General features: G+C 36.6%; 1 protein-coding gene across 3 annotated transcripts in view; it reads left to right on the top strand.

Annotated features, from left to right (window-relative positions):
- Positions 1–24,954, top strand: part of LOC138707772 (beta-1,3-galactosyltransferase 5-like) — a 244,115-nt gene that overhangs the window by 121,308 nt on the left and 97,853 nt on the right. For 2 of the 3 annotated variants that reach the window (XM_069837652.1, XM_069837653.1), the window contains exon 2: positions 23,388–23,473. In XM_069837652.1, coding sequence (XP_069693753.1) covers positions 23,468–23,473 — 6 coding nt within the window. In that variant the 5' untranslated portion in view covers positions 23,388–23,467. Of the gene's footprint in view, positions 1–19,112; positions 19,252–23,387; positions 23,474–24,954 lie in introns of those variants that run through there. The other variant, XM_069837654.1, reaches the window with a different exon arrangement.

Raw genomic sequence — 24,954 nt, 5'->3', positions numbered from 1 at the left:
CGGTTAAAGTCAAATAAGTCTCCTGACTGGATTTATAGAGCGTTACCAAATGTCCTAAGTACTTTTTGAATCGAGCACACACAGAATAAAGGACTTAAGAATATTTAATACTTTATTCCTTACAAACATAACGTTTACTTTCCATGCTTCCCTATTAAAAAGGTGTAACTTGTATTTTAGCTATTTCATCACATACTGATGCCCTTTCCTTTTAAAACTTTAAGCACCAGATATTATTGCGATGTTCCGAAGTGCATATGATATTTCCGTGCAGAAATTCTGCGTCGTCATATGATGAAGGATGAGTGGAACGGAGAAAAATTCTCTCCCGGCACCGGGATTTGAATCCGGGTTTTCAGCTTTACGTGCTGACGCTTTATCCTTATCGGGGTGGGAAATGTCTTTGTCTCTGAACAGGACGAACTAATGTTTTATAAACTTTAATCTTTGTCATCCTTGATAAGAACTGATTTTTAAACAGTGGAAGATTACCGTAATAAGCCCGGTTTCCAGCCTGTATTCTGTCACTGACACAACCACTCACATCATAGTTATTATTAATAATAACTGCAAGATATCTGAATTGGGATACACCTTCAAATGTATAGCCTGCTCCTGGATGGTAATATTCTTAGGGGTCCTTCTGAACTTAGAGGTGGACATAAATTAAAATATATTTATATATTTATAAATTATTATATCACATCCTTAGGCTATGTATTATACAGGGCGTGTCTAAATTCCCATTACAGATTTTGAGGGTTTGTAGTGGGGACCAAGAGGGCTAAGTTTTGCATAGGAAATCATGTCCGAAAACGTACCGTTTCTCCGCTACAAACAAAACACCACCACAACACACGTTCAAATCTCTCGCATTTTCGACGCAAATGACTATGGTATTACATACGTCATTCAACGATTACCTGATGTCCCGTGTCCGCTACAGATTTGTTGACATGCCATTCAGTTGATTTTGTGAGCTGCCCGGAGACGCAACAATCAGTTGACGTTCGTACCTGCTGTAGTGCTTGTGGTCATTTGTTTATCATCCTTCACTTGAAGTCGAGCTGTAATTCATTGACAGTGTGTTGTTATTGAACATGGTTAACTACACGTTTAGGGAATACGACGATATGATGTTATTGTACGGCGAAGCTTGGTGCAATGGGAGAGCTGCTCGTTAGCTCTATGAGGAGAGTTTTCCACAACCTCTTTGCCAAGGTTTACCAGCGGGTCTCGGTGACGATTGCTTGGCCTGCACGTTCGCCCGACTTGACCCCGCTAGATTACTTCCTGTGGGGCCACATGAATAGATTGACTTATGAGACCCCTGTGGAATGAGAGGAAGGCTTGCTGGAGCGGGTTATGGCTGTGTCGGATGTTGAATTACTAGGTATTGGTGATCGTGTGTACCAGAACATGGTACGTAGGTACCGTGTGTGTTGAAGTCGCTGGTCGTCACATCGAGCTCTTCTTGCAAGTGAACCCAGAAGAGAAACAACGTACAGTAAGCAGCAGAAGTGGGAGAGTTCAACATGTGATGTGGTAGTGATTTGTTTGTAGCGAGGAAACGATACGGGACAAGAGTTCCTATGCAAAACTTAACCGTCTTGGTCCCCACTACAAGCCCTCAAAGTCTGTAATGGTAATTTAGACACACCCTGTATATAGCTCAACTGATGAATAACTATTTAGGTTTTTAAATTGATTCATCTGCTTGCTATGTACTGTATAGGCCTATTTTTGTAGAGTCTCCAACGTAGCTCAGTCGGCAGACTCGGTAGCCTGTTGATCCGGAGCTGCGCTCGGGCTTGGTTTAGTTTTCCGCTTGGGCTGATTACCTGGTTGGGTTTTTTCAGAGGTTATCCCCAGCCATAAGGCAAATGCCAGGTAATCTATGGCAAATCCTCGGTCTCAATTCATATCGCCAAAAAATCGTAATTTTGTAAAATCTTGACTTGTTTCATATCTTAAAACATCAAAGCAAATGCAAGATCTATGGAATAAAATAAATTCAATGAAATAAAAAAAAACAAAATAAGCTGTTTCTCTAAAAATGGAAGTTATTTATTTACTTTACTTAAACTTCAATCCAATCTACAGCGCTAACGACTATCGCATTCACCTCCGACTAACCTCTCTCAAGCACCGACGGACGTAGCTTGCCTCCATAATTGAAGTGGGCCCTCTATAGTGTATACACATTGTTACATTAGTCTCACAAAAATCTATTACTAGAAAACATTAAACATTCAGGCCTTAACCATCACATGATACGTTAGAACAATAATGAATGTACAGTAGTTTTGCATATTACGAAAATGAAAATAAATAGTTCCATTATTTCATGATTCACAATTCCGTGACACACACATATTGCCCAGCTGTGGCCTCATTCGGATAATGGCTTCTCATCAACGTAAACGATATTCAGTTCTCTCCCGATCCAATGAATTGCACGTATAGTATCATATTTCTAGTTGAATTTTTTCCCATTCTCAGTCTTATTCCATCATCATTCCGTTACACCCAAAGATTTGGAAACATTTATCTATATATAGCCTGAAATTATCATCAGACATATCAGTATCAATCACAACATAAGTTAAAACGTACAAAATACATGTATAATAAGTTCTATTTAGAAATTAATATGAAAAGAACTACATACTGTATTATGTCTACTAGACACATGGAAGAAATTTAAACTTCAGCCAACATAACACACTTTAACTTTGTGAAGATATGTTTACTTGCATGTAAACACTGACAGAAGTGTCAAACATGATAAGGACCGCAAAGGAAAGAAATGACTAAGAAGAGACTGGTTCAAACTCAGTCTTCCAGAGAAAATTCTACAGTTTCACCTTTTAAAAGGCTGCCACCTATGTACATAAAATATGACAAATACAAGAATGCATGCTATAAAAAGATAAGCCATTTTCCTCGTTTGGGCATTTTTAGAAAACGTCAGAAAATCTCGTACGGAATGAAAAGATATGCCGTTTTCCTAGTTTGGGCATCTTTAAATAACGTCAGAACATCTTGTACGCAGTGAAATTATCATAAACGATCAACATCTCGATAAGAAATTGCGAACTACTTTCCAGCGCGTACATCAATTCTAGCCAATAGGACAGCACGTATGATTTGGTACACTGATATGGTAGGTGGATTTTATTTACAATCAATATTTTTATTACCGTATCTGTAATTTAGTATAATCTCGAGTCTCTTGTTTTTTATTAACATAGGATTCAAAGAAATTCGGACTCAAAAATAGTAATCTAGTGAAGGAGGATACATTTTCGGAAAAGACTTAACATTGTAGTCCATTTCTTTCACCCAGAGTTGTGTCTTACTGAGTAATGATTAACATTGTCCCTAACATTGTGGTCTTTTTCTTTCACCCAGAGTTGTCTCTTATTGAGTAATGAGCAGGCTTCGAGACTTCGGACCCAATAGAGCAGTTCAGTGGGAAATCCGCATAACGGCGTACTGAGTATAGTAGTAAAGCGTACAGTGGGTGGGGGTGCTGTAGAATGGATGCCAACAAATACGCAAAGAAAAACGCTCTGGATTTGAAGGTTCTGACGAATAATTTAGTTTTCATACAAACTGTGTTTGAAACTATTACATGGTTAGAAACGTCAGAGCAAGAGATGCCGGAAGCCCTCAAATTATTTTAGAAAATGATGCAGAGAATTAATGAGACATCAAGTACACCAGTTACTGAACATGTAAAACAGAAGTGGAAATCAATTTTGTGAAAAAATAACGGATATGGAACATTGTGTAATATAAACAGCAAAAAATTAGTGGACATAGAGTAACCCTAGAATAAAGGACTGTCTCTTAGAGACTGCAATGATGTTAAGTTTTTTCGTTTTGCTCCTATCACGTCATGCGACGTAGAGCGCAGCTTTCTACAGTACAAACTTTGGCAGGTAACAGAAAAAGATTTAAGTATGAGACACTTAGACTGTATCTTGTAGTAGGTACATTGCAATTCGGTGCTGTAACTGCACTTCCTAAAGACGACCAATAGGATAAGTGAAAAAATTAAAATTGCTACATGCTTATTTCCACCATTAACACTGTGTATAATTAAACACAAATGCTTATAAAGGACAGGAGAATAAATGCTTTTCACATTCTTTTGTATATTTACTTTCAGAATGTACATATGTGTGTTTCCTCATATTACCGTACTGTACTCTAAATAGCAACGTTGTTACCTCAACACATCTCTATCTACCTGCAGCGAGTCAACAACCTATAGTGCATGCACAGTAAACTTATTGTATCGGGTCCAAAGTCTCGAAGCCTGGTAATGAGTAACATTGGCCCTAACATTGTGGTCCATTTCTCTCACCCAGAGTTGTGGCTTACTGAGTAATGATTAACACTGTCCCCAACATTGTGGTCCATTTCTCTTACCCAGAGTTGTCTTACTGAGTAATGATTAATACTGTCCTAACACTGTGGTCAATTTTTTCACCCAGAGTTGTCTTACTGAGTAATGATTAACACTGTCCTAACACTGTGGTCAATTTTTTCACCCATAGTTGTCTTACTGAGTAATGATTAACACTGTTCCTAACACTGTGGTCCTTGTCTCTCACCCAGAGCTGTGTCTTACTGAGTAATGATTGTGCAAGTACAAAATGGTAAGTGGGAGTGCTTTCACGCTTCACCCTTAAAAAATTCTGTGGAGAGTTAAGATGTGAATCCGGAACACAGTCCTATCAATTGAGGTAACGATGCGTTAGAATTTTGGTTCGATGATTGGTGAAGACTCCAGAGGTTCCGGGCCGGCGCAACTTGCGCACTGCATCGCGGCATCCTGGCGCAGTATCTATCGCGAGCGAGTAATCTCACGGAAGTGACGACACCAGGAAGTACAACACTTCCCAACAGCTTGTTTACTTCAGTCCTGTGTACCTTACAGTCTGGCGCGGTCAGAGTTTGAGGTTCGATGCAATCCTGACAAGCCCTCCAAAGTCCAACCCATCATATCCGTAACTTCACTGTCCGAGGCTGTTACGGTGGTTGGGTTGTACATTTACCGAATACTTCAACCGTTAATGAAGGGAAGGCGTTCCGATATCCGAATGTTTTGTGGGTTTCATTATTTTTATTGGTTTATTTTACGACGCTTTATCAACTGCAGTGGTTGTACTGCAAATATTTTGTAATAAAATAGATGATGCTTTAATTTAAAGTATAATATAGGCCTAAGCCTAAATCTAAGTACATATTTTCTGTCCTCTTTTTTCGAACAATATCCTCCTTTTTAAAGCTTTGTGTACTCTTTTTTATTGATGTGAATCTGGTCACCGTATGTAAGAGCATGTGTTTGTTTACAAAATATGGTTGTTCCAGAAAAGAAAGGGGCTAGCTCGTGAATCTTTTCTAGTTTTGTCTATTCCTGGTAAAAATAATATTTTAATTTATATAAGCAGCCTTTAAGTAAATACTTCATTTTTCATTTCATTTATTATATTCCATAGATCTTATATTAGCAATGAAGCTTTAAGATGTGCAACAAGTCAAAATTTTACAAGATTACAATTACAACTTTATTTTACAATTTTTATAATGTATTACAATTTTTACAGCTCTACATTGTTATTGTTATGAAATCCAAATGTTATTTTGTGCATGAGTACTATTCCTGTTGTTCACAGATTTATACACACAGGTACACGAATAAATAAATGTAAACATAGAACCGGAGATAGCTTCGCTACAGAGTGATCTGTTGACTCGCAACATGCTCTGCGTACCAAACAAAGCTATATAGTATGATCGACGTACACCTAACTTGTATTCAAAGTGACCAAACACAGGACTCTATTTATGAGTAATTAGGTGTTCCAATATCACTGTCCAAACACTTCTCTAAACCCCTTTCTCCCTCCTATTCTTCGAAATTAGTATCGTCTTGGTTTACCGGAGCTTAATTTTTCGGATAATTAAATTAATTAGGTTGACATACGTTAAGCCGTATGTGACGAGAGATTGATATCATGACATCAGACTTCAAGAATATGTAACAGATTTATATTTAAATATCCTAATCTTGTCAATTCTAATAGTTCTAGTATTAAATTTAAAAAGTTATGTATGGATTTTACAATTAATGAAAAATTGTAAATTTAAATTTATATATTCTTATTGTGTAGTAGACATAAGAAAATTGTATTATACACTTCTTAATTTTCAATTCAGGAATCCACCCGAGCACGAGTTCTACTCTTTCAAGGGCGAGCTAAATTTTTTTCTGTTTATATTATATTTTATATTACAATTATGAGCAAAATAAAAAAATAAATAAATAAATAAGTAAATAACTAACTAAATAAATAAATAAATAAATAAAATTAATTAATTAATTAATTAAATAAATAAATAAATTCAAAATTACATAGGCATCGGCATGATTATCGAAAGAAATATTTGTTGTCTATGCAAGAGTCGAGCCCATAACCTTGGCTTTCGCAGCCTCAAACTTGTGACTTAACCTTTGTGTACAGTAGGCAGCTGGGTATTCTTTCACCTTCAGCAGTAAAATATATAATTATAGGAAAACATGTTGTCCTCGGTGATCAAGTATTCTAGTGAATACCATGCCAGTTATTCGATCCGAGATTCGCTGGTTCAAACTCGGCCGAGGGCCATGAATTTTAATGATCGATAAAATATTTAGCGTGGCTTCCTCCGTGAGAAAGTAAAGCTGTGTTCCTCTGTCGTAGGTTTACGGAGCGTAAACGACTTCTGTCCATGATAGAAGGCTCCAGAAAAAATGTCCAACATTTCTCTCCCACGTTCAATTTCGACACTGAATATCCTCTGTATTTGAAAGCTTCATTAAAACATCGTCATTTCCCATAACTATGGTCCTGGAACACAACTATGGTCCACGATACAACTATTCAAATTTTGTACTGCATAATTTAGTACCTCATTTATCTATATTTTTGCTGTACTGTAATTTGAAGTCAAGTCACTGCAGCTATCTACGAACGGTCTATGTTACTTCTACAATGTTCTTTGAATGGTTGTATCTTGGACCATAGCTGTGTTCCAGGACCCTAGTTATGGGAAATGACGGTACTGTTAAAAAACAGTTTCATTGAGTATCTAATTAATTGTTGATGCAAAATCCATAAATTTTTAATAGACCATGCTAATTACAGTCGGTGAAAACCTTGGAAAAAACCCCAAGCAGTTGAACAGTCCAGACGGGAGTCGAACTCATGCCCAAACCTACTCTGGATCAGCAGACAAACGCTCTACCACCCGAGCTACATCTGTGTTCGTGGAGAGAGGAATTTCATACTAAGTTGAATAATTCAAAATAATTGTTTCGTAATGCTTTGCTCGTCTCTTTTTTTTACACAATACCTGGGAACATGGTTAGACAACATGTGAGGGTAGATACTTTTTACCCTCGATGAGAGATTAATTATATTCTTCGTCCAGGTCTAGTAAATTACTGTTGGTTTTGCGAGTTAGAGTGATGCTAGAAGTTAAAGACGGATCTTTTCAAGTCATGCTTACTGTTCTAAAATAGATTCCCTTTCTCTGGACACTGTCGCAGGCAATTAGAGTTTCCATAACGAATGTTATTTACGATAACGTCTTACTATTGCTAGAAGAATGTCAGGAAAAAATGTAATCAAGGACCACATTTAAATTCATACTTGGTACTTTGTTGCAAAAGATTCTTCCTGTTAAACAATGCTAAGTCCATTGTAGAATCAATGGAGATGAACTTGCCGACTCACTCTCTAAAAACAGAATAGAAATTACACTCATCTAATGCAAAATTTTCGTGTGACTGAATAATTTGAATAATTTTGAGGGAAAAATTGTTCCGGGGCCGGGTATCGAACCCGGGACCCTTGGTTAAACGTACCAACGCACAGTTGGTGTACGGACGTCAGTCGTCTTTCGTTTTGTGTAAGTTAATGCACAAGGTGAATGGGCCACCACAACAAACGACACATCCTGATGGCATTCATTTTGCATTTTGTTGTTATTGATTGGGAAGGTGACATTGTGATACATTTTTGAACTCGCCTTAATGTGTGTAATCAATGTAACATGATTTAAGTACGTAGTGCTATTTGAAAAATTGATGACGTCACGTGTATCTTGTACCGTAATATAGTTACATGCACCAAATCTCCACACTCATATCAGCCCCTCGTTCTAATATAACGCTCAAAAACAAAAATTCCAATATCTATCCAAACAAAAAATTATAATAGGTGAACAAGATAAATGGGACACTCTATATCTGTAGTGCTCGGGAAAAGTGACACAAATCAGTTTCCACAAACCTTTTTTGATAATTTATTGACAACTTACGGAACATCTGTTCGCTTGGAAAAAAATACATAGGTATTGCTCCCATTACAATAATTCATACAGAAAAAAATCAAATCGACATAAACCAGTGTAAGTTGTCAAATTATAAAAAAAGGGTTTGTGGAAACTGACTTATGTCACTTTTCCCCAAGCACTGGAGATATATTCAACTTATTTCGTCCATTGCAATTATCCGAACGGAAAAAGAAAATCTCTTCCAATTTCCAGTCACGAAGAAAAGAAAAGGGAGTAATAAGAATGAACACCCGGCAAAATACTACATATTGAGATTCAAAGAGGGAAATGAAGGGTATCCATCCAGCCGCTGGAACATTAATACACACATCATATGACGTCCTATACAAGGCATGTTCAGCGCGGACATTTTTAGCCTTTGAACGAGGTGCAACAGTGCGGTAGAATATCTTTTAAGCGTGTGCCTGCATGCGATTCTGAGATTCTATGTCACTGCTGCACCTCGTTTAAAGGTTAGAATTACCCGCGCTGAATATGCATGTAGGCTGACCGGGTTCGATTCCCAGCCAGATTGTAATTGAACTTGTGATGGACAAAGCAGATGTTGCAGATGTTTTTCTCTATAATTTTCTTTCCCTCTATCATCATTCCACCAACTCTTTGTTATGCATCGGGATTTTCTCAACTTGCACTTGTGTTAATATATAATTGAAGCGTCGGCTGGAACAACGTTATAAGTTACATTTGGTAAAATTTACAGGAGCTGCAAAAATGTGTACACGTACAACGTTGTTCTTATGAGGATAGCAAACTTTTGAGTGGACAAATTTCACGTACTGCATTGATGGACAGTTGCAAGCCAAGGACTATAGCAAGATAACATGACATACAACATTATTACACGGAAACACGCCAAATGAAAATTTTGTAACTTACAACGTTGTTCCAGCCGACGCTTCAATTAATTCGAAGCGCGACTGAATCCACACCGCACGATAGACCTATTCTGCCTCAGATTTTTGTGTATATGTGAAAACAATGCGAAAATAATAGAACTGATGAAATTAATAAAGAATTTACTTAGATGTCAGTGCTTGTTGCATGTTTCTCTCGCGTTACTGAGGATTTTGTTTACATGCTATAAACTCAGTGTGATAGTATCTTCAGTGTTACGTCACACTAGTAAAAGTACTTGCTGTCAACGATAAAGAACAACACTACAAATTATAAATGGCAAAAAAAATGCATTACGAATATTTCGTTAAATAAATAAACAAGTCTATATAATTTTACACAAAATAAACATAGATTTATTTTCGTAATAATGAACTTCGTTCTGGGAAACACACCTTAATGTATACAAGTGTTTCCAGGAAGTGGACTTTCCAGAATATGAAATCATTGCCATACGTCCTTTAACGTCACTGATGACCTCACTTTCTTGGCAGTGTTAACTAAGTATTGCCATCGTATTTGTATTTCACTGTGTAGGTGAAATTAAGTCGATAAATTACAACAACTTTGTGATCTGCGAAGAATGCATGTCTTAAGTGTGACGAAGTACATAGTAATATTGTGTTCGGTACTTGGGTATGTAATCTTAATGCTTAGATAGCCGTGTTACAATAAGGCTTAATTAGTATCGAATGCAAATAATTCGAATACCTATAATGCCATTCATGTTAATCACCTGGACGTTCAGTTAGAATGATCTCAACCTTATGCATATATTTATTTTTTCCAAGAGGCTCTCTATCAATCTATATGAAGGGTGGGCATAGGAACCAAGTGTTTTTAAAATAATCATAAAACAGTTTTTGTTTTCAACACCTTTTATTCGTAGAACAACGTTTGTAAGAACATACCATTTCAATTATGAGCGGAAAATTACATCTGGCATGTGATGTCCGTCTGTGTTGACGCATTGTTTAAGGCGCTGACGAAAATTCACCTCTATTCTTTCCAGGGGATCTCTGTTGATTTGGGTGATGTGTTGACGTACTGTGTCCTTTAATTCATCTAATATTCGGGGCTTATCCTCGTGAATACGTGCCTTTAGGTACTCACATAGAAAAAAATCACGTGGACAGGTCAGGGGACCGAGGGACCCATGGAACATCACCAAATCTCGAAATGAGACGATTGGAAAACAGGAGGCAAAGAACTGCCATTGACGCTCTGGAGATATGCGCCGTGGCCCCATCTTGCTGAAACCACCTATCTTGTATGGGTGTAAATGTAAATCGCCATGCAAAATCCGTCTTACCGTACGATTGCTGATTCCAAGAGCAGTTGAATGTCTTCGAGCAGAGCGGCCTGGGCTGCGCAGTATCGCTTATCTGACTGAAAATTTTCTGGAGTACGCACTCTGTGTTGGGGGCCGGTTGATTTATTCTTCAGTATTGCGCCTTTCTTTTTTCAGATTTTTTAACCCAATATAAGATTGTGTCACGCACGGGAACAGAATCATTGCGATTAATATTGAATCTGTAGCAAAACTCACGCCATATCGAAGTCACCGACTCGCCATTTCTAACAAAACAATCATACGCAAACATGCGTCCACTGCAATGCTCCATGATGCCGACTGCAGGTGAAATGCCATGAGCCACGGAATGGACTGTTACATGCCGCACGTCTCTCCCTTTCATAATGACCGAGTACAAGCCATTTAAAGAACACTTGGTTCCCATGCTTCACTCTGTATGAAGGGTTCAGAACCATAGTGGGCCAACCGTAGAAAACAAGGGTTAAGGGGATAGGATGGTATTTTTTGTGAAAAATGAGTAAATTTTCAAAAAACAAGTCTTTATAATACTCTGTTATATGTGTGGAATCCATAGCATAATATTTTGTGGGTATTTGTGCCCTTATCAGATGTTGAGTCGCCATTTTTAAACTTCCTGCGTTATGGATTTTTAAATCACTCTCCCACTTTTATTGTTGTTTCCGCTAAATTAAATTAAAAAAAAATTGTCTTTAAAATACCCTTTGATATGTGTGGAATGCATTGCACAACATTTTGTGGGTATTTATGCCCTTATCTGATGTTGAGACGTCATTTTTAAACTTCCTGCGCTATGGATTTTTAAATCACACGCCCTCTTTTATCGGTTTCCAGTAACTTGAATTTTTTTTTTTTTGCTATATTGCCAGACAAAAATGGATATCATTTCTGAACTATTAAAGATACATGCATGAAATTTAGAACACACATTCTTTAGATTATTAGGAAAATTCTCTCTGTAACAGAATTTTGTTAATTGATTTCATTTAAAAAATACGCCCGTTTGTTTGCAAGAAAGGGAATCAGAAAATTGTTATTAAATTTTAATTGTTTATTTTACAAACGTAGGGACTAATATTAAAATTCTGTTTCAGACAGTTTGTAGAACATGCTTCTCCAAATACATTGCAAAAAAACTGTTTGAATCTATCTTTAAAAACGGTTTAGATATATCGATTTTAGTACAATCCTAAATTTGGGTACATTTTGTTTTTTCAAATTTGGGCACCCAAATAATTTTTTTTTATATTTTTAATTGGTTGAGATGCCACAGCTATGAGCTCTCTACATACAAAAAATTAATATTTTACACCAAATAGGAAAAAAGTTTTAAAAAATAACTTCCTCTCCCCTTAAAATGAAGTTATTACCATAATGCAATGGAAACATATAGCAAGTAATATAAAGTATACACATTAAAACTAAATACGTCAATCTTCATTAAACTGAGAGTAACAGACAGGTAGGCAAGTGGCATAAATAAAACCCTTTTCTTTATCAGAAATGTTGTAAATGTGTATTTATGCATCTCAAAATTAACTTTCTGCATTATCGCAATAATATTTCTCTTTCTACTTCTTGTAATGAGAAAATATGAACTGTCGCAGTATGTACAGCAGGGCCTACATACAATTTTATTCTAGACGTTTCACAATCTTTTACTTCAAACCCTGTAACTTGATATATGCTTAATTAAAATGTCGAGTTTCTAGGTCGCAATCTGACTTGCAAGCTGTAAATCACTGATTGGAATGCGAGTCATGTTAATTGCTTTGTAGAAATAGAGTTATCGATGGAGTGTCGTTACTGTCCACTCTTCAGAAACTTGTAAATTAAGTTAATATACTAAATTGGTACCAAATATTTATTGATAACGAACGATATTTTATCAGCTGACATTCGTTCTTACTTCCCCGTAGACCTACTTGAACAATCGAACTGATAATGTCGAGTATAGAACGTGCTGCTTCTTACTCAATCGTGCTGCATTTACGGGTATTTAACGCGGTAGCCTATTTTGGATCAGCACGTCAGGTCTGCAAGGCGATACTTTCTTAAACTAAACCACACTGGCTATGACAAAATAGAATTCAAATCCAACTTCTAAAAACGTATATTTCGTAAGGTGGTTGAAGTTTTGAATTTACGATACTATTCCAAGAAATAAAACATTGGTGATTTTGCATGTCTCATGTAGAAGAATCCTTACTGCTACCGTGATAAACAGTAAGATCTTACTTCTTTATTTCCTCAATACACTGCTCCGTCGATATAGGAAAAAGTCAATCTTCACCTAGTTAGATTATAACACGCGGAGCAAGTCCCCTACAATCGGCAAGCGGTAGAGCATGAAAGTCGAGGAAGATTATGGACAGGAAAACATCGACCTTACGGAAATAGATATTTAAGGCCCAATTGTATAAAACTCCCTATTTAATGCCACAATTATCGAAGAGGTCTAGAAAACCCCTTAGTGTTTGTTAGATGTCCATCAACATAAATTCCACGGTGTTACTGTAAGTGATGTAGACTTTCTTAAGAAATAAATGACTTCCTGCATACAATACGGAAGAAGCAACTCGTAATCACACAGTCATTAACTTCGTGGAATGCGGGGAATTCGACTCTCTCCAGAGACAGAGCTCAACTAGGGTACATCCAGTGACTTATTGTCCTGACCTCTTACCTTGTGCTGAAAATATTAATGTGTTGCCTTTGCTCTTAAAACTGGAGTACCAAGATGAATCGAACGGTTCTCGGACTTGTTTGTATATTTAATCACTAGGCTCCGTATTCCATCTAGAGCCCGATCGCAAACTCGTGGGACCAACATGCGCGAGCTTCTTTCTGAGGGTTCGGAGTGGTGGGGTTGTGTGTGTGCGGGCGACTGCTTACTCATAGAGCGTACTGTTCAAACCCCCCCCCCCCCCAGCAAGACTCTTGGGCGAGTCCATGTAAGTGGATGCCAATTCGTCTTTCGCGCAGGTGCCACGAGATTGCGATCGGGCTTTACATAAAGACTGAAGTTAAAAGACAATTAGGTATATAGTACGCCGAACACAGATAATGCAATGGATAAGACTATAAACAAACAGGTCGTCGCTGCGTGTTCGTTAAGTACAGTCAGCTCCCGACATTCTGAAGCTATAGTATAGGGATACCACTTTGTAAATGCAGTTGTAATGCGCAGGCGCTTATCTCCCCTCCCACAGTTCTTGTTCATGGTGAACGCTGAATTCGTGGGGAGTACAGTTGCGCCAAAGTGAAGTGAAGTGTAGTATAACATAAATAAATGAATACTAGTAATAGTGCTGTGTGTTTAAGTTACAACCAGCGTATTGGCATGTCTTTACGTGAGAAATATTGTTTGATCATAAACTCATGGATGAATATTTCCCCGAAAAATGGAGGAAATTATGTGAGCATGTGCAGAAAATAGAGGACAAATATTTTGACCAGCAGTGTACGGTTGAAGCGGAAGTAAACAACGTAATCCAATTTGAGTGACGATAATAGCGGCCTAGTACCGCCAACTTCGGTTAAGACAGATTCTGATTGGTGATCGACGTCGGGGAATGCACAGAGAGGAACACGCAGCAAGTGTGAGAGAAGGAAATGATTCAGGTTTCCACCATAGCTGCATTTTTTAAGTGGTCTAGCTATAGTATAAACACATGCTTGAGCCGTGATGTTCATCTCCGTCGTGATCTGTGCAGTGAATAATAACGTGCATTCGTGAGTTATGGAACTTGACCATATGCGCATATAACTTGAAATGATTTTACATTGCAACAAATTCTTTCAATAGCACATGACGTTATTAGTGCATGATGTGGTACAATATATTCCTATTGTGTGATATTTTTTCGTGTTTCATTACGATATTGCATGTCGCTCATCACTGAAACTCCACTCATTTTCTATATACTTTTCTAGAAACACTCTAAAATGTGGATTATATAATTTATTAATTGGGATGTTGGCACTGAACAACAGGTAGGCTACACAAATCCATGCTAAACGTCGAGTTAATATCCTCATAATTTTCAGATTTTGATGCTACTGGTTCTTTTGGATTACGCTCAACACACACTGTGCTTTTTGGTATTGCAGTGCCTTTCAGTGCACTGTTTTTGTCACTTTTACTTTTATTTTACACAATTTTTATGTAATGTTGTCTATAATGACAGTGAAAATATTAGTTCAAATATCCTCAACTATGTCCTGCAATATTACACGCTTGAGCGTCTTACCTAAGGCCTTTTACCTCTGCAGTGAACCTTCATTCAACCACAAAGATGTAGTTATTTAAATAATACGACTAGTAAAAGCAGTGATCGAAAAAGAGTACTCACTATGACTGCGTCCCGGTGTGATTTTCTAGAGGAAGAGGGCAGAGGACGCATAACTATTGTGTATACGAACGTACCTGTACCTGCGCTGTGACGTCACATATACTTCGAATCAGGCAACTTCATTCCAGTTTATAGGTAGCTGGAATACGGAGCCTATTGATCACTAATACCATTTACGACTGTCTTCCAAAAATGCAGGTTATATTTTTCGAATACAGAAATTTGACAAATGCGACTTTGCTAATACGAGTAACATCACTGCTGCTTACATTGTCTTATGTGGCGATATTTCTTCAGTTCTGTAATCTATGGCAGTGATTCCCAAACATTTTCGACTCGCGAACCTCTTTCAGAACAATTTGAATTTGGCGAATCCTTTATTAATAGAAATAATATTTAACAACCTTAAGTTCACTTAAAGTTGTAGTTATGGTAAATAGGCCTACTCTAGGATTATCCTTCAAAAATGGCGCAACAACGCTTAAAATATTGAAACTACATACGTTCAAACAATTATAGCTACATTTATTTTACATTTAAAACATTAAAACCCAAATTAAAAATGTAAGTTAATAATACAACAGCTCATTTTGCTATCTTTAAAGTCACATTATTGGAGTTCACACATTTTAATTTAAGCATACACTGAGAATTACTCTATTGATATTATGGAAATATTTTATGTAGACAGAATTACATGCGGGCTTAAGTTGCAGAATTGTTTCAATATTTTAAACTTCTCTCTCAACTTAATTTTTAATTATAGAGTTACACTTCATTTGAAATTCAATGAGAAGAATGCGCATAATTTCGACAGCACAGAGCTTTGAAGTCAGAAAATAAAGAAATTGTAGGAAATCTCCTATCACTTTCAGCACAAAGTCTATTTCTGGATTTATTTTTATATAGTATTGTGAAGAAAGACACTTCTCGCACAGATATGTGGATGTAAAGTACATATAGTTTTATTCGCCAAGACTGGAAATTTCTTAAAACTAATTAGTGGTAAAGATTTATAATTACTTTTCCGTAATTGAAAATCAGTGGAAACGACTTTTAAGCAGAGAAAGTTTCAGACTACTGTTACCAAGAATGTCACCACAAACAAAACACTGCGGTCTCGGATGGTCTTTGTCACATATATAGGAAAATCCAAATCTAACACAATTATCATCGTACTTTCTTCACTTTACACATGGTTGACCTTTGTCAGATTGACACACATCACTAGCTGGTGAATCACCCGATGTGCTTGACGCAGCACTCCTTCCCGATTTCTTTTCCCGTTTCAATTTTCCAAGTTTCAACCAATTATCTATTTTAGATGTGAACTGAAATGATTCTAATACCGATAGGTAACTGCATTTGCCAACCAGGCCAAGTAGAAATAGCTTATTGTTAAAGCTACAAAATTCTACAGTTGTGATTTGTTGTTACATTTGAAGTTATTACGTTTAGAAATTGAGGAGCGTTTTTGCTAAACTCGATAGATGCAAAAAACTACTTTTCTCAGAAGACGAGTTTTATTGTACACACAGTTTATGTTGTGGAAAGGAGATATTTCTACTCATCCTCTACGCACGGTATGAACCGAGTTATGCAAAATCTGACTGCATAGGGTGATACAGAAGCTAAACATCATATGATTGTGATACATAACTCACTTTCGCAAAATTTTGCATCTATCGAGTTTAGCAAAAACGCTCCTCAATTTGCAATTTTAATTGGTTGTTCATTTTCTAAGGTGAAACTTAACCATTCCCAAGCGAAAATTTGGATTTTATGAATTAATGCAGAAACGTCTTTTAAAATCCAAGTCAAAGTGCAATTGAGCACGTTTTATGACTGCTCTAATTGCTACCAGAAGACAACAGAAGTTTCATACACGATGTCTGAGAACCATTTAACAGGTCGGAAAAACATGAAAATAAATAACAGATGGCACATAATTCTATATGCAAGTAAACAAAAATCGCTCAGGACCTAAGAATGCACGTGCTCTACAAATAGTACCTCCCGAACCACCTCTTTCCTCGGGCCATAAGTAGGCCTATTGTAAGTCTGCTTTTCATGACAGACTGCGAATTCTGCCCCCTGTCACCATTCAATCGCATAACACCATAGGATAGCGACATGTGTCTTTCTACCCGCCCGTCTCTTCCTTCCTTCCGTCGCCTGTCACATATCTGTGTGTCCACAAAAATGTCTTCGCCCTACAACTGACTGAGGCAGCTATTCTCTGCCACTAACTATCTAACACACGTTTTAATTTCAAAGAACTGAAAACAATATGTCCAATCCACAAAGAATCATAGTTGCTACATATCGATATTTGAGGTGTAATTTGTAACAATAATAGTACCGTAATAACAAAAAACCGACTATCTCAATATCCGCAGTTAGGGAAAAATTTTGGCGAACCACAGTTTGGTAAACGCTAATCTAGTGCGTTTCCTCGTGTGATCTATTAAGGAAACAGAACTATCTATTAATTAATTTGTTTAGAATTCCACTTTTTATCTTGTAAGTATATTATCAAAATGTTAACAAACATTTTGAATACTAAATAAATTCACTATTTTAAAGTTTGTAGTACTGTACTATAAGCTATAGTTCACCGAGGATACGGTATTATCTTTAGCATTTAAGGACACTTTTACCCTCCGATGGGCACGTGGAGTCATACAAATTTGAGAAGAGGAAACTACTGTTCAATTGTAAGGCCCAATTGTATAAAACTCCCTGACTAAAGATCAACTTTGATCGAAGATCGCAAAGTAAACCGAGTTCAGACACTTCTTCTATTGTATAAAACTTTTCTGCGATCAAATTACCTTGGTTCAAATGCAATCTAAGTTCACGTGAAAAGGATTTGGCAACATCGCATAATCAGGTGAAGTATTTGATGCGCGGATCATGTTGCACAGGTTTGTTCAGTGTTGCCAATCTAGCGACTTTAACTCTTTTTCAACGACAATTTTTCTAACTTTTATATTGCTCAAATAGGGATTTAGCGACCTTTTTAGCACCCCATAGTGACAAAATTTAATCTTTCTTTGTTGATAATGAGAAATCTAGCAACTTTCCAACTACTTTTTGGCGACTTTCCGTACACTCTGTTGGAAACACTGTTTTTTTTTTTTTGTGCATTGTAAATAATGACGGACAATAAGAAGGTTGACTGTTCTCAGAGTTGTTATGTTACGGTGTTTGATACTGCTGAACATAATAAAGCTTTATAAAACGACAATTTTCGTTTAGTAATACAGTTAATTGAAAATTTATGAATGTACCTATCATACCCATTAATAATTAATGGTTGTTGTAACATAATATTATAGGTTATGTTATTTGATACTGCTGAACACGATAGAGCCTTATAAAATATAAGAATGTTTGTGTATTAAGGCAAGAAATTGAATATATATATATATATATATATATATCTATATATATATATATACCTTCCATATTTATTAATATTAATAATAATAATGGATATTTTATTTGCACAATCTGTCACTCGTATATTTCAAACAGAAAAGAAATAACTGAACTTGGATCATCTAACTTAATTGGAGAAATTTCTTCAGTGAAAGTTGACTTTAATTTAAGACAAATTAATCTCAGATTAGACTTTATACAACACAAAATTTCAAGTTCAGCTAGAACGAGGATCAATTTAGCCTCTGATCTAAGATTAAATGGTTTATATAATCGGCCCTAAGAAAGCCAAACAGATATGCTGCAAGCTGTAATTCGGTATGCCTTTGTTATGGACGGACACCATGAAAATGGGTTCCGTGACAGGATTGTGAATTGGTTCCAGAAATCCCAGAGTCGATTATTTCTCCGGATTTGGGTTGTTCGCATCGGACACTTTGTTCTTATTTCAGATGAAATGCAGAGCAATTTTGTCGATGAAGAGGAAACCGGGAGATGCTATCCGGCTGTCGAACGCGAGCTCTCTATTGGTATTCTGGCACATTTCCAAATTCGACTGGGAAATACCATGATAGAACTCTGAGAATCGACCCCTCAGACCACGTATAAGAAGCTTCCAGCTACGGAGAACACGTCACAGTGCGTAACAATAAATAGACGTGCTCGTGTTGAACTCTCGCGCGTGTTGAGGTATTGTGCTGGGATTATAATTGCAGGAAGTGGGCAATGACGGAAATCTTTTTGCTGCTCGGCCCAACCAGAAGAGAATTCAAATTAGCGGCTGTGAAGGACGCGGCCGAGTCAAGGAAGGTATCCGGACTTCTTAAATTGCCTCAGTGCCGAATTAGCTTCGCTGCACTTACGTCGCTGCGTTTAACGTCCAATGTGAATTTTGGGATTACTCTAACTATGTCTAATGTATGAAACTCAACTCTGGGACAATATGCGAGCATGAATTAAATAGTCTATATGTTCTCCGATATGACTCATTAAAGCGCGGAATTTTAGGTGCTAAAAGTTAAGAATGACACTGACTGTAGATGAATAGATGTGGTGCACGTGAGGAGGGTTTTAAGGCTAGTTCACAGGAGTCCGATATGTAATAATTAGGGAAAGAAAGTTCATGCATTTGCATATTTGTTCTCTATCGTTGTGTGATTATGCCAGTGATGCCAAAGCAAGCGCATTTTTCTGACCTTGACGTCGTACGCGGGCAGCAAGCGCTAAGTATGGAAAGAGGAAGGGTTGTGTATATGAATAAGCAACCTGTTGGATTAAGAAAACAGTGGTGCACAAACTTCAAACGGAAGGTGAAATTTTATGTCATTTTTATATGGCTTCTTTCTGTTTAATATGATCTATATTGTCTGTAAAACAAAAGTACTAACACTGATTTCTTAATATTGCACTTGCGTTTTAAATCTTAATAACATAATAGACAGTTAAGAAGGAATATTCACTTAAATTCCATAGTAGTATAATATTATACTGTGTTAAGTGGATGAAACACATCATTCATAAAGAAAGTGATATTCGAAAGAAAGAGATCGATTATGACATAAGTTGGAATTTATATTGATGGTATCTTTAGCCTTACAAAAGTAATCAATAAACTAATCAAAACAATATTACAGTACAAAGCAAAGTTACCTAGGTACTGTATCTGTTTTAAGTGTAACTAATATTACATAACAAAACTCTTATCGCATTATGCTTTTAAGGTGATATTGGTGAGCAACTTCCTATCATCAGAATATTAAATTATTTTCTCGAAATCTGCTGAAGCTATAGAGCTGACATTTTTACAACACATGGGCACGTACAGTATCTTTTGCTTATGATGTAACAGTAGTTGCTTTGTTAATTCATTTCCTTACAAACAATTTCCATGAGAATATTTTCAAAATTTTCAATACACTATCTTCAGTAATACGTATATACGGTATATTAGATTTCCGAAAACATTCTGTAAGGCTGCTAAATGAATAGGCCTATACCTGAAAATTTCACTTTTCTATACGAAAAGTTGAGAAAATATTTCTTTTGAATAAAAAAATCAAACTTGTGAAAAATGAGCATTAAAATTAAAACTTACATTCTTATAATGCACTTATACTTCTCAGGCAAATCTAAAAATTAACATGGATACAGTTTTAATGAGTTCTCTTCCCTTTATCTATTGAATCAGTGCTGGCCATCCCTGAATATAGCTCGACCAAGCGGCATATACCACCTCTTTCGTCTGTCTCTTTCCTTTCCGCTGTAAAGCGCTCAGGCTCTGCTGGACTCTAAAGCGCGCGCTTGCTCCTGTGGGCATCAATTGACATGCCTGGATTATGCTGAAAGATTATCTACATGAATCACAAATTTCTGAATAAAATGATATTACTTTTATTATGCATAAAAGTGCATATTTTGCCTTTATTTATAAAAGCATCATATTTTAACTTTTATGCAAGGAAACTGCATATTATGTATGTTTATTTGTCTTTCCCTCATTTTTTAAAGTGTGTAGCCTCGTAAACACGACTAATTTATGTTTATGAATTTTGAACATAACGTTGGCGCCCTCATAGAGAGTCTCTCAAGTTAGCAATTGGTATTCCTTTACTGAGTTTTTAGCAGATTTCGATAGAACAATATCCAGTTTAACATCAGTTCCAAGAGATAAAGTGAACGAGAAGACAGCAAATATTCTTTCCAAAAACCCTGGCTATTATCAACTTAAAGAAATTCAAGATATTCTCGAAGGAAAAACATCTCAAAAACCAACAAAATTTTGTATAGAATAGCTCACAGCTTTTGTGCAAGCCCCTCTTACTTCTTGTGACGTAGAACGAAGTTCTTCGCGCTACAAAGCTATGCTGAGAGACAACAGGCGAATAATGACGCCAGAAAACATACGTCACTGTTTAGTTGTGAACTGTAACAGCATAAATGGAGCATTTAGCTACGAGGCAAGCACTTCAAAATCCATAGACTAAACGTAAGTTACATATACCTTATTATTCTGTTAAAATAATCTCAGACTGTTAATGCACATTTTGTAGCACATTTAAGTTATCTATTTTTACGGCATAAATGCATACATATTCTTCACGTTTTTAGGGCATGAACTTCCTTCCCCTTATAATAATCGACAACAGAGTCACAAGTACCGGGCAATGGCTCTTCTAAATCGTGCGATGGTTTGTAAGTTGTGGTTAAGAAAATTAAATACCTTTAATTGTACCAAAAGGAAAATACTGAATGACAAGAATGACATCTCAAAGAAGTGGGGACACGACTCTTATATTTATAAACTATAGCGAGGAACAATATTAACATGTAGCACCTAAAATTACGGGCTCTACAATCATAATTAGAGATCGGATTTCTATGATATGTCGTATTTTTGTCCTGCTCTATTTCTACAAATATACGTTAAATTAAACACATTTCTAATTTTTCTGAGCACGATGGCACGGTTGCTATTGGTCATATAAATGCATATTTCACCATATTTTATAATTAATTCTTACTTTAAAAATGTGTAAAAGCATAATTTTGGTCATATTACAATATTGCTTCAAAAGTTTTTCCAAGTGCATATATCACCCTTAAAATATTACTATCGTAACTACCAGAAGTTAGTTCTGAGTAAATACAAGATAAACATTTCAAAACCGTATGAAAACTCAGGGCTACCAGTATCAGTATGAGTCCTGCAGACTTTGCGCTTGAACTTACAGATACGACAGTTCTACTGTTTGACAGAAAATTAAGTCAGGACTACAAAACTGCATGCAACTGAAAATGCAATTTTTGGGAGTTACGACAGTATTATTCTAGGGGTGCGATATTGTCCTGTGCAAATAATAGTAAGAGACTTTGTTTGCATTTGGTTATTTCCTTAGATAGATTTTCTGGCTACCAGTGTAGCTCAGGCGGTAGCGCGTTTGCTTGCCGATCCGGAGTTGCGTTCGGATGTGGGTTCGATTCCCGCTTTGACTGATTACCTGGTTGAGATTTTCCGAGGTTTTCCCCAACCATAAGACGAATGTCAGGTAATCTATGGCGAATCCTCGGCCTCATCTCGCTAGGAAAATTTATATATTAAAAATAAAAATCATACTATAAAAATATTTGAAGAAAGATCATATTTTAGAGACAAAAAGCAGTTTTTTAACAATCATCTTTTGAAAGTACTCAATATGACAGCCCCTTTACACTATGTACATTAGAATACTCTATTTTTTGTATTTTAGTGACTTATTTTACGACGCTGTATCAACATCTCTGGTTATTTAGCGTCTGAATGAAGTGAAGATGATAATGCAGGTGAAATGAGTCCGAGGTCCAGCATCGATAGTTACCCAGTATTTGCTCGTATTGGGTTGAGGGAAAACCCCGGAGAAAACTTCAACCAGGTAACTTACCCCAATCTGGATTCCAACCCGGATCACCTAGTTTCGTTACCAGACGCGCTAGCTGTTACTCCACAGGTTTGGACTACATTGATGAAAAATATTATATTGTAGTGTAAATAATTTGTGATCAGTGTAGGTCTACATTCTTCATAATAATGTAAATAGTAAAAAAATAGCGCTATACTAGTGCAAATAATTTAAATAGTAAATAATAATAATGTAATTGTTAAAGCGGTCCATGATTTGTTCTGCCCATCTTGATCAAATATGAATCGCGTGAGCAGCCAGTCAAATGCTTCACTTGCACATGCACGCGCGTAGTCCACTTAAAAACTCCAGTAATACTTAACCTTGCAGCCTCGTGGAACAAAATACTGTCCCAAATTATAACGTATGGAATGAGAATATCGCTTTGAAGCTTTTTCCTTTTCTAGGTACTACAATTTGGTATGCTGAAGAGAGCTCTGTGGCATTGATAAGGTGAATGTACTGACATGTGAAAGTATAAAATTCTGATCACAGTTTCCTCTTGCGCAGGCCGCTGTCGTCTAGTGGTGGTTGCGCGCGTTCCCGGCCAGATGAAGATGCTGAAACGATCCTAGGCCTAAGCTCACGGCATGAAGGTATGTGGAGGAGGCGTGGATTCACAGACCTTGGCAGTAGGCGGAGGTGAATGACCAACTTCATGCTCTGCTCGTCTTACGAGCAGAGCGGAGTTCGAACCTCTCACTGTTCATTTCTAGTCATTCTTATTTACATACCGTATTTGTTCCTGCAATAACTCCTATGTGCAAAATATAACATTTTTCAGTAGGAAGAAAAAAGACATTTATTCTTCTATGGTAGTAGTACATAGAAGATTGTGAATTCGTACATTTTCGAAAGAAAGGAATACAGGGACATCACTTTATTTTTAATTCAATTTTTATTGTACCTGAGTTTTTGAATGTACTTCACTCTCACCCCCTCTACTAGTAAACTTCCACCCGTCCTCACACAGAACCAAGGCCACATATGAGCTTTTCAGAGCAGAAGTGGTGTAAGTCAAAAATGGAGAATGAGGGTTAAAGTAAACATTCTGTAAAATACAGCTCAAAATAGGAATTGATATTCAATTTATTTGAACTATTAGTAGTCTGTGGGTAGCAAAAAGGCCATATTAATTGCTACTTTGCGCTGTATTTTACAGAATTTTTACTTTAAATCTCATTACTCAATTTTGACTTACACCACTTTTGCTCTGAACGGCTCATATGTAGTCAGAGTAGTACGGTCATAGTAAACAGTAGGCTACTAAGTGAGTGAGTACAGTACGTTCCCGAAATACGGCCGCATTTTCCAGTGAAGAAAGAGCATTCATTTATTGAATCAAGGTAATTTCGCACATGTACTGTTACGTCGTTTGGTTACGTCACATTCCGGTTTCCCCAACCTATTTCTGCTGGCCCCTCTGTAAAGGCTAGTGGCTAAGTAAGATTATACAAAAATGTTTAAAATAATTTAAATAAAAGGGCCTTGTTAAGTAAATATCACGTGATTTTCCTCCTTTCTATTGACCCTCCGACATAACCACTTGGACGGACAATAGATAGCATGTCTGATTAAATTTATCTGTGTGGATCGGGCAGAAGTGAAGATTGAATTTACAGTACGTAAGATACTCTGTTATAGAGTAGATAGAGAAGTATTTCAACATGAGCAGGATTATGACTCCCCATGTCGCCTGATTTGAGTGATTTTCATTATTCCTTTTCGAGTTATTGTAAAACAGTTGTGTTTGCTAAACATCTTACAACAACATTATAATTAAAGAATTACATTCAAGAAACAATGCATTCAATTTCCGAAGATATGCTTAAAGACGTCTTCCATTAATATACACAAAAGTATTGAAGCCTGCATCGAAATGAACGGCCACAATTTTCAACAAATTGTTTAAATATCCAGATTTTGATTATTTTTCAATTTAATGCACTCTCCATATTGTATGCTAATGTGCTGTACACATTTACACTATACATTGCATAATGAATACATCCGCATGGATAGTTCAGTTAGTGAGTAAAAAAACACTTATTGTTAATACTGTACTATATTTTGAGTA

This window comes from Periplaneta americana, chromosome 10 (genome assembly GCF_040183065.1).
Source record: "Periplaneta americana isolate PAMFEO1 chromosome 10, P.americana_PAMFEO1_priV1, whole genome shotgun sequence".
In the NCBI taxonomy this organism is placed as follows: Eukaryota; Metazoa; Arthropoda; class Insecta; order Blattodea; family Blattidae; genus Periplaneta; species Periplaneta americana.
This window is presented reverse-complemented; position numbering and strand designations above follow the sequence as displayed.